General features: G+C 35.4%; 1 protein-coding gene across 11 annotated transcripts in view; it reads right to left on the reverse strand.

The window, feature by feature from the left end:
- KCNH7 (potassium voltage-gated channel subfamily H member 7) overlaps nt 1-20,257 on the reverse strand; it is a 781,612-nt gene that overhangs the window by 153,018 nt on the left and 608,337 nt on the right. For all 11 annotated transcript variants that reach the window (XM_058549111.1, XM_058549119.1, XM_058549116.1 and 8 more), the window contains one exon: nt 9,834-9,989. In XM_058549111.1, coding sequence (XP_058405094.1) covers nt 9,834-9,989 — 156 coding nt within the window. The remainder of the gene's footprint in view (nt 1-9,833; nt 9,990-20,257) is intronic.

A 20,257-nucleotide genomic window follows, 5' to 3' on the forward strand; every position in this document is an offset into this window, starting at 1 on the left:
GGTACATTCAATCAGAGGGCAACATAGCACAGCATAGAGATGTCAATTACGGTGGGCAGAGCAATGAAGGAAATAATGGAAACAAGAGAGTAGGTGTGGAGAATCCAAATGCCGATACGAAGAGACAAGTAACATGAATGAAGAAAGCAAGGTGTAAACAAACAATGAGAGATGAGGACTGCAGCAAACTGGAGAGTGCATTCCCCATCTAAAGATGTGGCCAATATTCTGTTCCAGCTTGTTGCAAACGTGTGTCCAGATACTCATATTTTTCCAAATTAAGTCAAAGGTCTTAATTTTATGTATAATCTTCCAATTTTTAAATTTTGGCACAAATTCAACTAATTAAAACTTTGAGAAAATATCATGTGATATAAACAGAATGTGTCTGTCGAAGTCTAGGCTCTTCTCAGCAGCACGAGGATGAGCAAAAGGGAAAGAGCCAGTAGAAAATCTTGGTGAGGAGAGATTTTGAAGGAATGAAGGAGGGAATGGATTTCAAGTGGAGATTTGAACCTCAGTTAAGATTTGTCCCGAGGCATTGAGATACATTTGTTGAGGTTGGGCTGATTAAAGGGGTCCTGCCCGGGCCCTCCCCTCTGCTCTGAGGTGTGGGAGGTGAGGTTATCTGTGGGGACAGAGGAGTGGATTTGAGGTAAGAGTCATGAGAAGCCTAATGAAGGTTTGAAATGCTTGCTAAGGGAAAGAAGTGAAGGATTTGAAAAAAAAATTAGGATTTCATGTATAGTTTTGACATGTATAATCATTTATGAATTAATAAATGATAAAATGCATTACTTGTCTGTGAATAAAAATAACTTGGGCCTATTTCCTTCTTGGGAAATGCTTCAAGTTTAGTAAAATGAGAATACTTCATGGATTTTTGAGAGTGATGGCAACAGTAAAGTAAGTAGATTTAAATTTAAACAAAAACTTTTTTAAATTGAAAGAGGAATGAAAGTGTTATTAGTTAAAATTTATTTGGGGATATGAGCTTAAGGTCAACTTTTACAGTGGCTCAAGCTGAGTCTGTTTTTTAAACAAGATAAAATCATAGAATGCATTCATTTTATGTTTGGATGTATATATATATTTTCTAAATATTTATTTATTTGTTTATTTAGTGTGTGTGTGTGTGTGCGTGTGAGGAAGATCAGCCCTGAGCTAACATCCATGCCAATCCTCCTCTTTCTGCTGAAGAAGACCTGCCCTGAGCTAACATCCATGCCCATCTTCCTCCACTTTATATGGGACGCTGCCACAGCATGGCCTGACATGCGGTGTGTCAGCGCGTGCCCGGGATGTGAACCCGGGCCGCCAGCAGCGGAGAGCGCGCGCTTAACCACTATGCCACGGGGCCGGCCCCTGGACGTATATTGTTAAATAAAGAAATTTTTGTTTAATTTAGAATCTCCCAATGTCTTAGAGAAATTTTTAACAAATTAAAATGTGTACATGTGTGTATGAACCAGATTGGTGATCTTAGATTCCTGCTATAAAATAGAATGAATATAAAATTCAAATATACTTGTAAATAATTTAAAATGAAACAAAAATATTTTATTTAAAATAATAAAAGTAAAAGTCTCTTAATCTTGATGATAACTCTGATATTAATAGTGTAAGAAAGAACACACAATTTTATCTTCCACATTATGCAAATATTTCATAGCAACAGATATTAAAGGAGAAAAAAATAGGACATTTTCCCATTGCTTTTAGTTCCTTTAAATGTGGCCCCTGGTTAGTTGGTAGGAAAAGTACAATTTTCTTTTCTGCTCGGTACAATTTCCGTCTTTCAGATTGCAGAGTCTTACAGAAACCATTAGTGAGAAAAAAATTTAGTTATATCTTTTATTTGGTATTTATATTTATTATGTAGCAACTATTGGACTCAATCGTGCAGTATTTATCAATTTGATAGTTAGACCTATCATAATAATACTCTCTCCTGTGCTTGCTTCATTCGAGCGGACATCAGTCAGCTATTTGTGGCTGGCCCTATATCTTTGGCAGAGAATAAGTTTGTGAAAAATTAGTTCTTCCCAGAGAAAGCTGCTCACTTTTGTTGTGTAGGGTTCCTGATCCAGAAACTAGATATTTGTACTGAGAAACGATCCACTACTTTATTCAGTACAAAACAAATCTCTAGGCTCCCAGAATTTACTCAGTCCAATTTATCATAATCCCTTTTTATAATCTGTCCTTTCTATTGTGTATTTAGCTCCTTTTCTATTACTTAATCTTCTCAATTTAATAGTTCACTTCTTTTTCATCTGTTTCTTGTGTTGTCACATCACATTTTTTCTTTTATTTTGTCTACATTTCAGGAAAGGCAGTTAAATTTACAGAAACCCATATTTTCTCAAACAAATTTATCCTTTTCCCTGTTACTCTCACTTAAATCCCGACACTCAGGGGACACACACGCACATATACTTACACATTCCTTATGTAGATAAGAAATTAATCATTTTAAAGGTTAAGGTGTTTCTGGAAATAAAAGGTATACCAAAATTTGATTTTCTTTTATTTCTTTGTTTGTTTGTTTGTTTTAGTGGTCACCACTAGAACAACAATGTTTGAAATAACAAATATCACTATTTTACACAGGTAGTAAAATTATATTTAAGAAAAAAAAATTAGCAGGAGTTTGCCAAAGATCAGAAATAATACAAAGTAGAAATTGGATAGTATCAGAATCTATCAAGTCTAATTTGTCTTTCTATAACTTTTCTGCTTGATTTAACAGTCAACTCTTCAAAAACTGACACCAAGTAAAGGGAAATTTAGAGCATATAATGACAGAAGGGTATAATCAAAACCGATACACTGGTTGTAAATAATGGGCCTTGGCAACACTCTGGAAACAACTTTATCAGTATGTTTGTACTTTCTCCAATGATTCCCTATGTGAGTGACAGCTGCAGTGTAAGGAAATCACTCATGTTCACAAAATAAGAAACAATCTCTATTGAATTTGCTATGACTTGTGCATGAGATGCTATTTTAATCACAGTATAAAGTTGCATAGATTACGTATTATATCCTGGGAGCCTACTGTATAGATTATCTTCCATTCAAGAAATCAGTTTCAATTCTCCATTTGTATTTCAGTTTGAAATGAATATTTTATTTTTAAAAAATCCCCTTTTTTGTGCCATGCTGCTGATACACCATTCCCCTTTTCACTTCCATCCAATTTGATGGACCATGCAAGACAACAATTCTATGAGAAAAATGAAGAATTTGTAAAGACAATGAAAAAACAAAACTAGGCATCCCCCAAAACAAATTATCTTATTGACATCTATGACCAAAATACAGGCTGACATTACCTAAAGTATACTCCCAGGAATCATTCAGTAATGACTGAATTTGTTAGTGGAAAATGTAAAGAAATCAAAACAGTCACCAGCTTAAAGGAACAAGACTTTGGTATTACAATAGTTTTTTGCAGTACTTCAATTTTGTTTCTAAATATGTCACCTGGGGGAATGACAAATTTGGTGATTTTGATAGAGTTTTCCCCAAGTGTGAAATTGTTCAGAGTAAAATATTCAGAATATTGGGATCATACTACATTAATATATTTGTCCCAATATTGCTTTAACAGAATATTGTACTGTCATTTAGACATACCTGAGAAGTAACTGATCCTATAAAAAATTCTCGGTGAGGCATACATTTGATTTAGTTTTACACTTAGGTTCACAACATAGGCTTTTGGGACTGTGTTTTTTATTTTATGTGTATTTTGCTATCTGAATTTATATACAATATAACCACTTCATTTTTCAAATATTAAAGTTTTGTGATAAGCCTTCTAGCTTCCCAGAGAGATTAGGTATCTGTCTTCCCAATGACAGATACCTAAATTTCAGTTTCCTCATGGGTCCTCCTAAAAAGAGGATCAATAAGGGAGGCAAATAAAAATACCCATAAACTATAGCTAAAGAGTAATTACAGAAAGAGACATTACAAACTTTAATTTACACGTAGGCAGGGAAATAAACTCCCAAGACCAGCAGAATTGGCTCAGGAGAGCACACTGCAATAGAGAATCAGGCAGAAATGAAGCGCAAAAGGGAAGTATAAAAGTTGTCTTGGAGTGATGAACACATATCAAATAGGGTTTACCCTCAGAAGAACAGGGCTCTGCACTGAGTATTTCTTATTCAGGTCTGTGACCTGAATGGACAGGGCACTGGTTACTAGAGAGACAATAGAAAGTGGTTTGAAAAGTGCACAAGACCTCAGATAGCAGCCTTGGAAAAGCACTACTTCTTGGAGAGGTGGAGGGAACTCCAAAGGCGGAGTTGTCTCTTGGAGGCTGGGAAATAAGGAGGCAGCTGAATGTAAGCTCCTCTTACTGATAGAAGAGGGAATAGAAGAAACAGAAGACACAGTAAAAAGAGGGAGCAGCATATATTTTAAAGAATAACCAAAAAAAACCCCTCCCAAATGTGCAAACTCCTTGCAATGTATGAATGAGCCTTTGAATTGAAAAACTAAGAAAGCCACTCAAATAAGTGCCATTCTCTTTGTCCCTCACCAGATTTCCTGTTAATGCTGGCCCAGGAAATTCATTCATGAGTAGATATAAACAAGAAAACACTCGTATTTGTACAAAGATATAATAAGAGAAAAACAGAAAATGGGAATAAAAACATACTTTGTAGAGGAAATTATGCTAAAAATCTAGTTATGACATAGAAGAGCTATATATCATCCCAAAATGAATTAAAAAAAAATTTAAACACGTAATTGAAGATATGAAATAAGATTATGAATCAAGAATTCAAAAACGTGGAATAAAAACTGGACAAGAAGAAGAAAATGCAAAGCAAGAACTGAAAGAATATAGGCAATAAATTCAGGGAAGAAAAAGACAAAATCCTGTAAAAAATTAAGACCACATTACAAGCTAACCACAAGAATAAAGGTTGGAAATGAGAGAAGCCAAGAAAATAAAACAGAAATAAAGAGAGAAAAAAGGACAAGAAAGAAAGTGATAGATATGAAAGGCAGGCAAAGAAGGTCTACTACATATTATTTGAGTCCTTGAAGAAGAAAAAAAAACAAACAAAAAGAAATAAAATAAATATTTAAAATTATAATTCAATAAAATTTCCTGAAATAAAAGATAAATTGAATTTATGCATTGAAAGGGCCCGTCACATGTCTGGAAAAACTGACTTAGAATAGTCAAATCCAGATATATGCTGGTAACAATTTGAGACTTTAAAAGTCTGTTTTCGTTTGAAAGAGGAGTAGTATTAAAATCTCCTATTATTAATTTATTTCTGAAATTTTCTGGGACCCTGGAAAAAATATCAAAATCACTTACAAAGGCTGATCAAGTAGGTTGGCATCAGATTCCTCACTGGCAACATTTGATGCAAGAAAAGAGTGGAACGATATCTTCAACGTTCACAGGGCAATAAAGTGTGGGCCAAATATGTTGTATTTACCTAGGCTGTCCTTCAAGGGTCAAGGCTGCAGAAAAATAGTGTTGAACATGAAAAAACTCTGAAAATATTTTACCCATGAACATTTCCTGAAGAGGATGAACTTTATCCAAGAAGTTATGTTTGGGGAAACTTTGGCAAAAAGACTAGTGGTGAAAAGACTAGTGGTGAGCACTGAATACATTTTGCTAGGAATTTAAGACCAAAACAAAAATGAGAATTATGTAAACATTACATCTTCTGACAAGCTAGAAATACCACAACCAACAAAATAGGAGGAGGAGAAGAAAGAAGAAAATATAAAATAAGGTCATCCAGGGCCTTATTGGTAAAACTTGGGAGTCAAATGATATAATTTAAATTGACAAACTGAACGATAGAAGACTAAGATACTTAGGAGTGCAAAGATAAGCATTAAGACAGATAGTATTATTAACTAAAATTGCATGGTGGAAAAAAGGAGGAAAAGAATTACAAGTCAATTTTATTCTTGCTTATAGTAAGGAACTAAAATGCAGTGTCTGGGGAAAACGGAGAGAGATTAAGGACATTATATAAAATTTTCTTATGAAGATAACTACTAGAAAAAAGTACAAGTGCTCCTGAATATCAAAATAAAAGCAAAAACAGGGCAAAACAAACCAAAAACAATAAAAAGAGAAAAGAAAACATAACATCATGAAGTACCTTGAGAGTGTATTTAAAATAGAATACGTTACTACTAAGAAAAAATGTTAGTTATATCAATAAATGTAAATACTTATTATAGTTTCAAATTAAAAGAGAAGTGTTATTTTTTCTTACAAAAAACAAAGGAAAACCTAACTCCACAATGTACAAAAAAGACACAATTAAAACAAAGAAAGATAAAAAGGTGGTTTAAAGATACAACATGAATACGGAAAAAGAAAAAACTCGCGTCATGATTTAAGATACAGTGGAATTTAGAGGGAAAATTATTAAGTAAAAAAGAAAATACCTTAGAGTGTTACAGGCTAGCTTACAGTAATAATATAAAATGATTTATATGACTATCTATGAGATGTGATTGTCTATGAAAAAGTGAGACAGCAGCAATATTCATAAAATAAGAATTACAAGAGATAGAAGGAAAAATAGAGAAAATACCCTAATAACAGAAAACTTTAATACACTTATTTTAGTCAAAGACATATCTAAAAGATGGAAAATAAGTAAAAATTTAGAAGACTTAAACAACATAATAATAAGGTAGAGTTTTCAATATACATATATCAACTTTTGTACCCTAATATTCTTGAATATCACCTTTTCATGTTCAAATGGATCATTCAAGCAAATTGATCAAATAATAAACCACAAGGCAAACAGTAAATTACAAAAGAGAAATAATACAAACATCATTTTATGACCACAAGACAATAAAACCAGAAATTACTAATAAAATAATACTTAAAAAAACAAAAACACACCTTTCCTACTGGAAAATTAAAAACTCTCCATGCAAAAAAACTCCAGTTAAAAACTATGAAAACAAAATTTGCACATTTTCTAGAAAAAAATATAATATCACATATCTGAATTCATAGGGTACAGCTTACACAATACTTAGAGAAAAATTTACACCCTTAAACTTGTGTATCAAAAAAATTGAGACAATGAAAAAAAATTAATGCAATAGAAGAGAGGGAACAAAGTAAGCTGACAAAAAAACTGAATTAATAAGGATAAAAGCAAAATTTTATGAGTTTGTAAACTAAGAGGATTAATACACCAATAAAATTTAGTTCCTTGGAAAGAAAAGTATCAGCAAATCAAAAATTTTAAATGCAGAAAACAAAAATAAAAGAGCCGAGAAATGTCAGGAAGGAAATAACTATAGGAACAGAGGAAATCTATAAAATATAAAAGACTACTTTGTATAATTCTGTTAAAATACATTTTTAAAATCTATATGAAATAAATAATTTCTCAGGAAATAAAATTTAACCAAACTGATACTAGTTGAGCTGGAAAATTCGAATAGTCCAATCTCCGGAAAAAAAAATTGTCAAAAACCTACTCCACAAATAAGCAGCAAAGCTAGATAATTTCGCAGGGGAATCGTACCTAACTTTTAAAGTCCAGATAATCCCCAAACTATTTAAATGGTTCTGTAGCAAAGAAAATAGAGAAGAAACTCCTAATTATTTTCTGAAGGAATTATAACTTTGATACCAATACCTGATGAAATTACACACACACACACAAGAATTACAGATCAGTTTCCCTCATGATCATCAATGCAAAAATCCTAAATTAATTTTAGGTAAACCTTATTGCATATTACAAAATGAAATACACCATGTTCAAATGCAGCTCCTTCCAGGGATGTAAGAAGGGTTGCATGTTAGTAACTCCATTAATGAAATTTACCATAAAGATAAGAAAACAGAATAACGCACTTATACCCACAGATGCTGAAAAGGCAATTTACAAATTTTAACACCCATTCTTAATAAATATAAGTCAAGGAAAACTTCCTTAAAATTATAAAATATGTACAACACAACTCACAGGTCACCATTTGAATTAATGGTGAACACTGGTGGCATTTACATAAAAATCAGAAACAAGGCACCAGGTTCACCATCAATTTCTTTTTAATGTCATGTTGGAGGTAATAGCCTGCACAATTAGACAAGAGAAAACTATTAGATGTTTAAGAATTGGAAAGGAAAATGTAAAACAATGTCTATTTGGTATAATAGAACACTTGAAAAACTCACGCGAGTCAATGTATAAACCACTGCAAATTAAGAAAACTTACTAAGATGGTAGGACATAAAACTAACATACTCAGAAAAAATCAGGAGCCTTAAAAATAATCAGAAGACATAATGAAAGAGAAGATTCTATTTATAATAGCAGCACAACAAAAAAATTAAATGCCAAGTAGCAAATTAAACAATACGGAAAAGTTTAAAACACTTCTGAAAGACACAAAAATTAGACTTAAAAACGAAAATACATATAATGTTCTTGTACAGAATAACTGAACATCATAAAGATGCTAATTTTCTTCAAATTTACTTATAAAATTAATGCGAATCCAATAAAATACCAAAAGAATTTTTTTCTATATCTAGATAAGTTGATTCTAAAGTTCATATGGAATATTCTGCAAGAAATAACCCCAAACACCTGAAAATTAATATCAAAGGGAGCATGTCATATCAAAGATTAACTGTATATTTAAAGCAGTGTGATTTTGAATGATAAATAGACCAACAGAACAGAATAGAAAGTCCAGAAATATATTTAAGCACATAAGGAAGTTTAGTATGTGTTAAAGGTGGCATCTCAAATTATTGGTGAAAAGATAGACTTTCTAATAAATGATGTTAGAACAACTGGAAAGTCATTAATTAATGGCTAAATGATAAATTAAATTTATATCTTACACTATAAACCAAGCTAAACCTAAAATGGATCAGAGATCCTAAAAAGTAAAACCAAATAAGATCTAGAAAAAAACCCTGAATTTCTTTACAACCATGAAATGGTGAAAGCTTTTCTAATTATGACTCCAAAATTCAGAATCAATAAAAGAAAAGGTTGATAAATTTAGCCACATTACCAAAAAAAAAAAAAAACCTTTACATGACAAAAGTCAGGAAAAAGATAAAGGACAAATTATTTGCTGGGGGAGCTATCTACTGCTTACTCTACAATTTGAAAAAGACAAAAAAATTGAAAATGTATACGAGAAATGGATAGTCGAGAGAAAAAGAAATGTCCATAGTGCTTAAATATACGAACTTCACTCATAATAAGATAAGAGTAAACTAAAACTAGTTGAGGTACTACTTCTCACCTATCATAAAGACAAAAATCAAGAAAACTTTCACTCTGTTGGCATGGCTTTGGGGAAAAGTTCTAATACATTGCTGGTGGTAGTGTAAAATTGTTCAACCATACGGAGGGGAGTTTGGCAGTATCTAAAAAGATTACATATACATTTACTCTTTGACCTAGGAATCCCACTTAAAGAACCCTACCCTGAAGATGCTTTTGTCCAGGAATATACATATACATGTATGAAAACACACATGCACAATTCATTCTGGCATTACTTGCGATAGTCAAAGTTTGGAAATAAATGTCCATCAGTAGGCGACTGATTGAATGAACTATGGTATATCCAAGTCAAATGTCTTTGAAATCAGCTGATCAATTGTGTAAGGCACCAAAGGGTAACATCAGCTTTGGCTTTATTTTACATAAAATTATTTTACTTAAAATCGAACATATTTTGAGAAATGAATCAAAATGAAAAATGTATTAAAATTACTACAGTAGCAGAATATCAAGGGCATTATGTATATTTTGCCTTTTACTTACGGTTTACAGTTTTGACTGGTAAGATTGGGTTTACCCTCTCTGGGGAGGCAGCATTTTCCTCATCTGTCACATATTCAAAATTAATGATGAACATCATGGCCACGCCCTCTTGGTTTTTCACTGGAATTATGTGAGTGTTACAAATGAAAGTAGATCCTAAGGAAATGAAAAATAAGTGTTAGGTCAAAAATATGCCTTTATTTTGAAGTGTCAGTAATATTAAAATTCTAATAAACCCCTAAGAATTTTCTATCTTAAATGACCTCTGAAATTAAATAAAAAATAATTTGACTTTTTATTTTATATTTTATTCCATATTTATTTACAAAAAAGTGCACAAATTTTTCCAGAAAGACTTTACAGGAAAATCCACGTGCTCGTGAGGGAAAAGCAGAATATCAAATCTTATTTGTTTTCGCATCTACCACTATAAAAATTAGTATAGAAAAAAAAAGAGATATTCTTTAACTTTCTAGAAAAAACTCTTAGTTTTTCCTTATGTATTTTGATTGTCTGAATCTATATAAAATATAGCTGTATAAACAATGAAGATAACTCATGTTGTGTCATCTTGATTTTAGCGTTAAGCAAATTATTTCTTTTTTCTCCTTTTTATTTTTTGGACATAAAGTAGTAAATTATTGACTCTGTCTTAAATATATTCCAATAATTCTTTCCTTTTTTGTGCAAAATTGATAGTGCCCAAATTATAATGATTTTGTTTGGTTTGTAATCTGTTAGAAAATAAAAACAAAATATTGTCTATGTTATTGTGTTAATTTGATCCCTTCAACTAGGAAGATGATATTCTTTAAAAAGCACAATTATAGGTTTAATAAGATACATTTTATTATAATCTTCTGGAAATGAAATGAACAAAGGGATGACTTAGTTTACAACTAACTACCACCACCTATCCTTGAACAGAAAACCTGAGATCTAAGATTTTGAGAATAAAGTCTTCTTCTTTTAAAAGAAGCTGACTTCTTTTAAATCAACCAACTTCTGACTTCTTGTACCTGACTTCTAGAACTGAGTATTCCCGCAAAGCGGTTTTCTCACATCTTTATCCCCTGAATATTTTCTTTAGTCATGGGGACAGAAATTTCACAGGTTAGGGATGTGTTTGGATTCAAAAGTACAGTAGTCCCCACTATCCGTGGAGGGGTGGGGGGAAATATATTCCAAGATCCCCGGTGCGTGCCTGAAACTATAGATAGTACCGAAACCTATATGTACCATGTTTTTTCCTATACACACATACCTATGATAAAGTTTAATTTATAAATTAGGCACAATAAGAGATTAACAACAATAACTAATAATAAAATAAAACACATAAGATACTGTAATGAAGTTACAGTAGATCTTAGCAACCTCAGCATATGATTTTTTTCTTTCCTTATTAAGTCAAGAACTTTCACCTTTCACTTAAAGGAAGCACTTTAGGGCTTCTCTTTGGCATATCCAAATTGTCAGCATCACTTTTCTTGCCTTTTGGGGCTATTATTAAGCAAAATATGCGTTCCTTGAACACAAGCACTGTGATACCGTGACAGTGGATCTGATAACAAAGACAGCTAGCTACTAAGTGACTAACTGGCGGGTAGCGCATAGAGTATGGATATGCTGGACAAAGGGATGATTCACATCCCAGGAGGGCTGGAGTGGGATGGCATGAGATTTTATCACACTACACAGAACAGTGTACAATTTAAAACTTTCCATTGAAATGGAATTTTCCATTTAATGTTTTTGGAGGCAGCTGACCACGGGTAACTGAAACCACAGAAAATGAAACTGTGGAAGAGTTCTCAACCATTTGGGCAATAGAGTGTATTTTGATTGCTTTCTTTTTTAACACTAGGTGGGACCCTCTGAATCTTGAGGAAAGTGATAGTTCAGTGTAGAGGCAGGAGCAGGTTGGGAGCGAGGTAAGTCTGCCATGAAACTTCAGAGGGAGTTGTGGGAAAGTGAGAGGACACCAAGAGACTGGGGACAGGGGCATGGGCAAATAGCAGAAGAATGTAGTAGGAAGCCTCAGCATCCGCAGAGGCTGGTGGATGGCAGTATTCCAAAATGGTGTCCAAAGTCAGCTCTATTAAAAACAAAAGAAGTATGAGAAAACTCCTTTCTTTCTTATCCTTGCAACATGGCTCCTGGTTGCCAGAGCTGAGAACAAAAGCTATTGATAATATTGCTATAGACTCAGATATCACAGGCTAAAGGGCTTTTGAGGGTGGCCCTGGAGATCTAATTATTATTTATGAAATTGTTTCTATGAGTGAACATGTTCTAATTTCCAAGGAACTGATTTACAAATACACTTTTAGAACATAGACTCTTTGTAAGTTGAGGATGCTTATGTGCTAGTTATGATTCAGATTTTTAAATGTGGACAGCCTCCCAGATTTGAAATTTAGATCTTATTTATAAGTAATTTCATATTTTCTATAAATGGGGCCATGTTTTTACAGCTGTTGGAAAGTATGTTTTAAGAATGACATGCTGTACCTTCACAGTCTTCAGCTATATTTTTAATTCATTTAATAAAATAGTTAGCTAGAGCACGTGTCATAGTTACCATGGTAACAAATGAGATGACTTTAGTAAACAGAAAATAAGCAATTTAAGACTGTTTCATTAGAACTAAAAATAGAAGTGCTTTAGGCCAGGCATCACAATACAAATTGGTTAAACAGAGAGTCTGAGGAGATGCTAGAAATAGCCATTATGTATTTTGCTAATGAACCAAAAAGCATATTGATTTTTACCACTTAAATTGACATTTCCAGGATCATTTAGAATATCATTGTGAATTCACAGATTTGCTGCTTAGCAGTTTCAAATCTTTCAGCGTTTGAGGTATACCGCCGATTGTACAACAAAACATAAAACACAGATTTTTGAGAAATCAATAGATAAAAGATGTGGGGATAGAGATCTCAGGTTTGTACTAGAGCAGAGTAATTTTGCTTTCCGTAATAAGGGGCAAATCCATGTCTTTCGATATTATGCTTGTAAATTTACTGTCTAGTGCTAAAAATCATAAAATTATAGTGCTTTATAAAAAAGTTCAGCTATATGCATTGGCTCCATAGCATATTGAATAAGTATAATTAATCTGGGATTTACTGCCCGCTATCATTGTTTCCTGCACGTTTCTATTAAGCATATATCTCCTCTAAAGTCAACTGAAGACTCATATTTACATTTTTTTTCTCTTTTAGCTTTTGGATTTAATGTCTCCATCAATCTTCCATAGTCTCCTGGAAAGCAGATATTGAAAGGAGATACATGGAATTTAGAAGAGAAGAATCAAATACATTTTATAGATCAAAAACATTTTAGCTTGCAGAATTCTTCAAAATCTAAGTTCTGTTAAGTCACTACTTTTGTAAAGTAACATTACCCTAAGAAGTTACTACTGTGTGCCCCTAAATGTTTTTCTTGAATGCAACATTGGGAACAAGAGAAATGGAAACATAAGCCATAAAATACTAATCTAGCAATGAGAAAAGAATAGACACGTTCAATAATATGTAAATAAGGGAACTAAAAAATCTAGAAATAATAAGTTCAGAACTTGTTACAATAAATCTTATATTCAAATGAAATTAATTATGTTTGCTAAGAAGAAGCTTATTTACAATAACATTATCCAATAATTATAAAATTATACATGCAATTATACTAATATTAGTTAGACTCAAGTTAATTTCCATGTTTTGTCTCTGGAGTAAAAACATTTTCAAAGTGGAAAAGGCTGCTTAGAGGAACAGTGCTCATTTTAATAAAATGTCTAGAATGTTAATTTTTAACTGTAGCCACAGAACAAGCAAACTCAGAGTAATCTGAATAATTACTCCTTTATTAATAAATTAGTGGCATACTCCCAGCTGCATGTAAAAATAAAAGACCAGGCGGCCCCGTGGCTTAGCGGTTAAGTGCGTGCGCTCCGCTACTGGCGGCCCGGTTCGGATCCCGGGCACGCACCAACACACCGCTTGTCAGGCCATGCTGAGGCCGCGTCCCACATACAGCAACTAGAAGGATGTGCAACTGTGACATACAACTATCTACTGGGGCTTTGGGGAACAAAAACAAGGACGAGGATTGGCAATAGATGTTAGCTCAGAGCCGGTCTTCCTCAGCAAAAAGAGGAGGATTAGCATGGATGTTAGCTCAGGGCTGATCTTCCTCACAAAAAAATAAATAAATAAATAAATAAACATAAAAGACCAGGACTCTTCCCTTTGAGCCTCTTTAAAGACTACTGTTTGTATTCACAGGGCATCCTTATGTTCCCTGAAGTCAACAAATGTTTATTGAGCACCTAACATTGGGTGTTCTGGGTTCTCAGACCAGGTGAAGAGAAGACAGCAGTGAAAAAAACAAATCAAGGTTCTGCACTTATGGAACTTGTATCCTACTGGGGAGACGTAATAAACAAACACGTATCTCATATATCAAGTGAAAATAAGTACCATGAAGAGAAAGAAACCAGAATAAGTTGGTAGACAATAGCAGTAGTAAGGGAATGTTTCACAAATAAAATGACATATAATCAAAGACATAAAGGAAGTCATGGAGTGAGCCACGTGGCTCTGTGGATAAAGAGTGCACCTGGCAGAGAAAACTGTAAGTGCAGCATGAGAGCCAGTGTGACTAGTGCAGTGTGGTGGTTGTGCGGTAGGATGGAGTTGGAGAGTAGGTAAGGTCAAAGGAAAAGGAGAGTGCCACACCATGTGGAAGGCCAACGTATGGGTTTGGAGCTTACCTCTGAGTTAGACAGGAAGGCACTGGAGGGTTTTGTGCAGACGTTGGCATGATTTGACTTCCAAGTGTTCCTCTGACTTCTGTGTAAAGAATAGCTTGTAGGGGATGCCAGGACGGAAGCACGGAGGCCTATTAGGAAAATTTCTCGATAGTATTGGCAAGCCGTGAGAGTGGTTTGGATAGGGTGGTGTTGCTGAAGGTGATGAGAAGGGGTCTGTTTGAGATATTTTGACAGTAGAGCTTATAGGATTTGCTGATAACTTGGAAGGGATGTGAATGAATGAGAGTCCAAATTTGGAGGTTGAGGAACTGGAAGAATGGAGACGCCATTTAGTAAAATGAGGAAGACTGTGGGAGGAAGTGATCAGATTTTGCTTTTGTAAGTGAGAGATATTGCAGCATATTTATATACAAGTAGATTAATCTTTTTCAAATGATTCTATTCCATGTTTTGTTGCATAAAGTCCCATCTTTTAGTAAGGCTCAATAAAAGTCTAACTCTATTCCAAAACATAATAATTTTCTTTGTTTGGCTTCTTGGCCAACTGCAATTCACTTCACTGTGAAATGATTTTCCATGTACTTAGTATTCGTAGGTAATAGTGTATAGCTTATTGCTTGAGAATACCAGCTCTCCAATCAGACTGTCTGAATCCGAATCAAGATAGATTCAAGGCCAAGGCTCTATACTTTACCTGATGAGTAAAACTTGGGTGATTTACTAAATGTCATGGCACCTCAGTTTACTCATCTGTACAATGGGGATAATTCCTACTTCATAGAATTTTTTTTAGGATCCAAATGAGTTAGTATCCATGTACTAGGGTATTAGAATAGGTTTCTCCTTGTCTCAGTTTTCACTGATATGATATACTAATATAATAGATGCCAGGGAACTAAAGTGAGAATGACCCCATTCCACCTGACACATGCAGATTTACAAAGGAAATAGCTACAGAACCTTTATATCAAGAATGTAAAACAGCCAAGGAGTGGAGAGGAGAGTTGTGTGAGAGGATTTGGGAGGAGATTTCTATGGAGAGTACTGGCCCATTGCTGTGAGTTTCCCTTCTTTCCAACTCTAGAAGCTGCCACCTTCTAAGGCCAGGCCTGATGAGGGCATCTTGAGGGTCCACTCCGGGACCTTTGAAATGTGCTCCCTGAGATTGGGAGACAGAGACGACAGGTATTTGAAAGCTAATGTGGATAAGTTGTGGGCCATAGTGGAAACTCAATCCTGGGGGCATAGAGGATTAAGAAGAGACAATCTCTCAGCTTCTGTGGCAGAGACAATGGGCATCATTATTGGGACAAGTGGGTGCACCCAAATGTTGTTGGAAGGGCAGTTATAGTCAAGTCTCCTGGACCAGGAATGGGCACAAGATCTTCCTGGGATGAGAGGCAAGCGGACTCCAGAGGAAGAGATGGGTGGTTAACTACTGGGCCAGAGGCCAAGGAGGGAAAAGGCAAGGAGGGATAGCATCAGTTGGGGAAAGGACCCAAAAGGAGGCAGAGTCCCAGAAGTGTCTCTGAAAGGCCCACCCTAGTGTCTGGGAGAGACAGTGTCAGCTCTGCCCATCTGCCAGACCCAGGCAGGGCACACACACCAGCAAGGTAAGAACTGTCCTCCTCCGTAACCTTCCTCCCTCACCTTCTACCTAGAGAGGAGCAAATAGCAACTGGGGTGTGGTAGAGGGCAAAAGGTAGGAGGTTGAAGCTGGCTTCCTATCACATTCTGACCTGAAGCAGAATGGAAATCGTAATTTTGGAACTGAGACTGTTTTTACAACAGAACATGACCAGAAGGGAAGAATCTGCCAAATCACCATCCGAAGGCAGTGGTCAATAACTCTAGTGAATAAAGTTCAATGAGTTGACAAAAAACAAAAGTAAGCTGCATTTTGTCCACAGTCTGAGTTCACACTCTTCAGTAGAACTCATACATACAAAGCTCTCAGATCAGTACCTGGCATGGAGCAAAACTCAATAATGTGAGCTATTATTTTTGCCTCTTGTTGGAGGTTCTCCAGAGGGGCAAGTTAACTCTCAAGGCTGTCTATGCAATTTCCTCCAACCCTTTACCATTCTTGGAACCACAAGCTACACTGTTTGTTCATATTTTGGGGCACCAAAATAGCTGATTGGTTTAGCAAATGCCTCAGAGTTTTTAATTCCCTCCTTTCTAGTAGACTGGGGAGCTCTTTTAAGATTAAAAAATACCATTAGAGACCTGCCCTACAAGAAAAAAAAACATAGCAACCTCAGGATACAAAGCCCTCATCAAAGAGGTAGTATTGGTCATCTCGAATTGAAAAGCCTATCAGAAAAGCAAAGGAGAATGTTAGACCTTCTAGAAGGAGAAAGCTACCCAGTCACGAATGACTTAAGGTGTAGCCAAGTGGAGACACAAGCGAGGAGAAAGCAAAATTTGTACTTGGCCTTTCTGTATGTAATGTTTCCTTTTATTTCTTTCTTTCAGCACCTCTTCCATCTTCCTCTGCTCTCTCCAGGCCTCCAAGGTGAAATACTGTGAACGTCCTCCTATCAAGGAGGAGCGTCACAAGATACATTAATTTCTCACAGAACTGTTAATGATATAATGTTACCACTTTCAGGAGAATTTTTTTAAGAAGAGTAGTGAAAAAGAGCAATTATCCAAAAATGAGCTCTAACTCAGCCTCTACATAGAAGAAATATTTTGGTTGGGTGGGTAAGACCTTCTAGATATCCTCAATTCACACCATATAGGTAACTGCCTACTGGTATCAATATCGCTGCTGAGCAAGTTGTGATCTAAAGAACAGGAGAGGACCACTATGGAGTGCTGGAACAGGACTAGAAGAAATTTCTCTGGTTAGAGAGTTTATCTGACATTGTTAAGCCATTTGATTATTTTTTAACAGATGTTATCCTACTTCTGATAAGAAAAGTAAACACAACAGAGACTTCATCTTCACTCATGATTTACTCTCAAAATTCATCCCGAGATTTGCAGAAGAAGAGAGCAATGAAAATATTCCATTTTATAGTACATTTATAACTAGACTGTAAGCTCCTCAAAGACAAGATATTTTCAATCTATGCACATAGGCCTTAACACATAATGGGAAATCAATTAGTATTTGCTGAATTAATAATGACTCCTTTTAGTTCTCCCTGAAAGTGAGATAGTTCAAGAAAAGCTGTCCACAGGAGGTGACCCTTGAGCTAGGCCAGAGCTGCATTTGTGACTGTGGTGGGGAGTAACCTGCAGTCTTAAGAGGAAGGACTTTTGAATTAAAAAGAGACCTGGGTTCTAAGTTTGACAAGTTATTTAGCTTCTCTGTGTTCTGGCTTCTTTCTCTGCAGACTTAGGACAATGTATTTATGCTTTAAAATATTTGAACACTGAGAGAATACATTTAGAGTATGGTGCCTGGTACATAGTAGACATTCAGTAAAAAGTAGCTCATGGGAATGGAACATTTTAGCATGGTAGGTATAGAAACTGAATATGCCCAAAATGTTACTCTTGTAAGAGGCCAGGAAACACCGAGCCTAAGTTTTTAAGAAGGGAGTTCCATGGAGAAAAAACACATGCACAAATCAAACCAGTTTCACTTTAACAACTGATTACTCAGAAACCACTAGGTGCTAAGCATTGTTCTAGGTACTAGGAGTTCAGCGGGGAACAAACCAGACTCAAATCCTTGCCACTGTGTAGTTTAGAGTCTGGTAGGCTTGGAGGAAACAGAAATAGACAAGTAAAATACGTAGTAGATAAAATGATGATAGTACATAGACTATTGTGGAGAAAATAAAGAAAGGAGATAGTGAGTGCCAGGTGTAGGGGTAAGTTTATAACTTTTCTTCTCTGAGAAGGTCACATTTGAGTAAGGAATTGAGGAAGATGAGAAATGAGTCATGAGGATATCTGGGAAAAGAGGTAACAACACATGTACAGGCCCCGTTATGGGCTGAATTGTGTCCTCCGAAATTCATACGTTGAAGCCCTAACCCCCAACGTGACTGTATTTGGAGACAGGGCCTACAAGGAGGTAATTGAGGTTAAATTATGTTGTAAGGGTGGGACTCTAATCCAATAGGACTAGTGTCATAATAAGAGGAAGAGACACCAGGAGTCTGCACACACAGAGGAAAGGTCACGTGAGGACCCAATGAGAAGGCTGCTATCTGCAAGCCAAGAAGAGAGTTCTTACCAGAAGCCAACCTTGCTAGCACCTTGATCATGGGCTTCAGCCTCCAGAACCGTGAGAAAATAAATTTCTGCTATTTAAGCAGCCCAGTCTGTGGTACCTGGTTATGGCAGCCTGAGCTGATTAAGATGCCCTGAGGCTGGGGCATGCCAGGGCAGGCGGCCAGTGTGGCAAAAACAGATGAAGCTGAGGGAAAGTGGTAAGACACGCAGGTCAGAGAGGCAACAGAGCAAGGAAGTGGGGCAGGGGGTGCCAGAGGAAGTAGCGCCTTGTGGGCATTGCAATGACTAGGGCTGATGAGGGGAAGCCATTGGGTGGATTGAGAAAGGGAAATGTTAGGCTCTGGTTGCTGTAAAGACATGGACGAGTGAAACATTTTATGTTAGTTTTTTAAGCAACTAGGTTTAAATAGACTAAAAGTATACTAGAGCATATCACATGAGCTAGGAAGCATGGACGAGGCTTGATCAGTAGGAGGTCATGTCCTGATGGCCTTCTATGTTCTTGGAATTCAGTCTTTTGGTGTTAGGGATATAGTGAATTGCTTTATACATGAGAGTATTTTCAGAAGAAGTATTTTAGTGTTTAGACTGAGGACATGGGTCGCTTTAGGAACTAATGATGTCTTAGAGAAGAAAAGTAATTTCAAAAGAGATGGGAGCTATTTGATTGAAGAGACAGAAGGCACATTTAAAACTACTTGATAACTCTCATACAATATCATATCAACAAGAATAAATGGAACAGGTATTTCCAATGAGCACGTATAGTCTACTTGGCTTTCTGGATTGGGTCAAACTTGACTGCTTGAGGGAGGCAAGTATCCTAATACCAGCCTCTCTTATTTCACCAGCCACCTGCTTAAGCCTAAAGGAGTGTAGTGAAAGCAAACAGGAGGAACACATGTGAGCTAATAAAAACACTTTATACAGAAGCATTATTAACAAAAGGACTGAGCTGGCGAATTTGGCAGTGCATCTAATAATATATTAGGTCTAAACAAACAACTTTACTATAGTAATCTCCAACATATATGGATTTAACATAACAATCACCAACATAACTAAATCACAACAATTAAGAACATACTTAGATAGTTGATATAGTTGATGGAGTAACATGGGACTAGAAGTACCCTTTCAGAATTTCTAGGAGAGATTGTATATATGCATTTCATTTGAAAAATGAAGAACTAACCTAATTTACACAAACCTGGTTGCCATGTTTATATTCTATGTGGTAGTATTAGCACTGTCTGAGACCCAACAGTATGAATATATTATTTTTAATTACTTCTTATTTAAAATGATTTTAAACACTCAGAAAATGGTGAGGTAGAGCCAGTGAGTAGCAAATTTCTTGGATGTGGATAGCCCCTGGAACTGCACAGACCTGGCTCTGCTATTATTCACTGACGGACATTGGGCAGGTTATTTCATCTCCCCAAGA

Source organism: Diceros bicornis, chromosome 10 (assembly GCF_020826845.1).
Source record: "Diceros bicornis minor isolate mBicDic1 chromosome 10, mDicBic1.mat.cur, whole genome shotgun sequence".
NCBI lineage: Eukaryota > Metazoa > Chordata > Mammalia > Perissodactyla > Rhinocerotidae > Diceros > Diceros bicornis.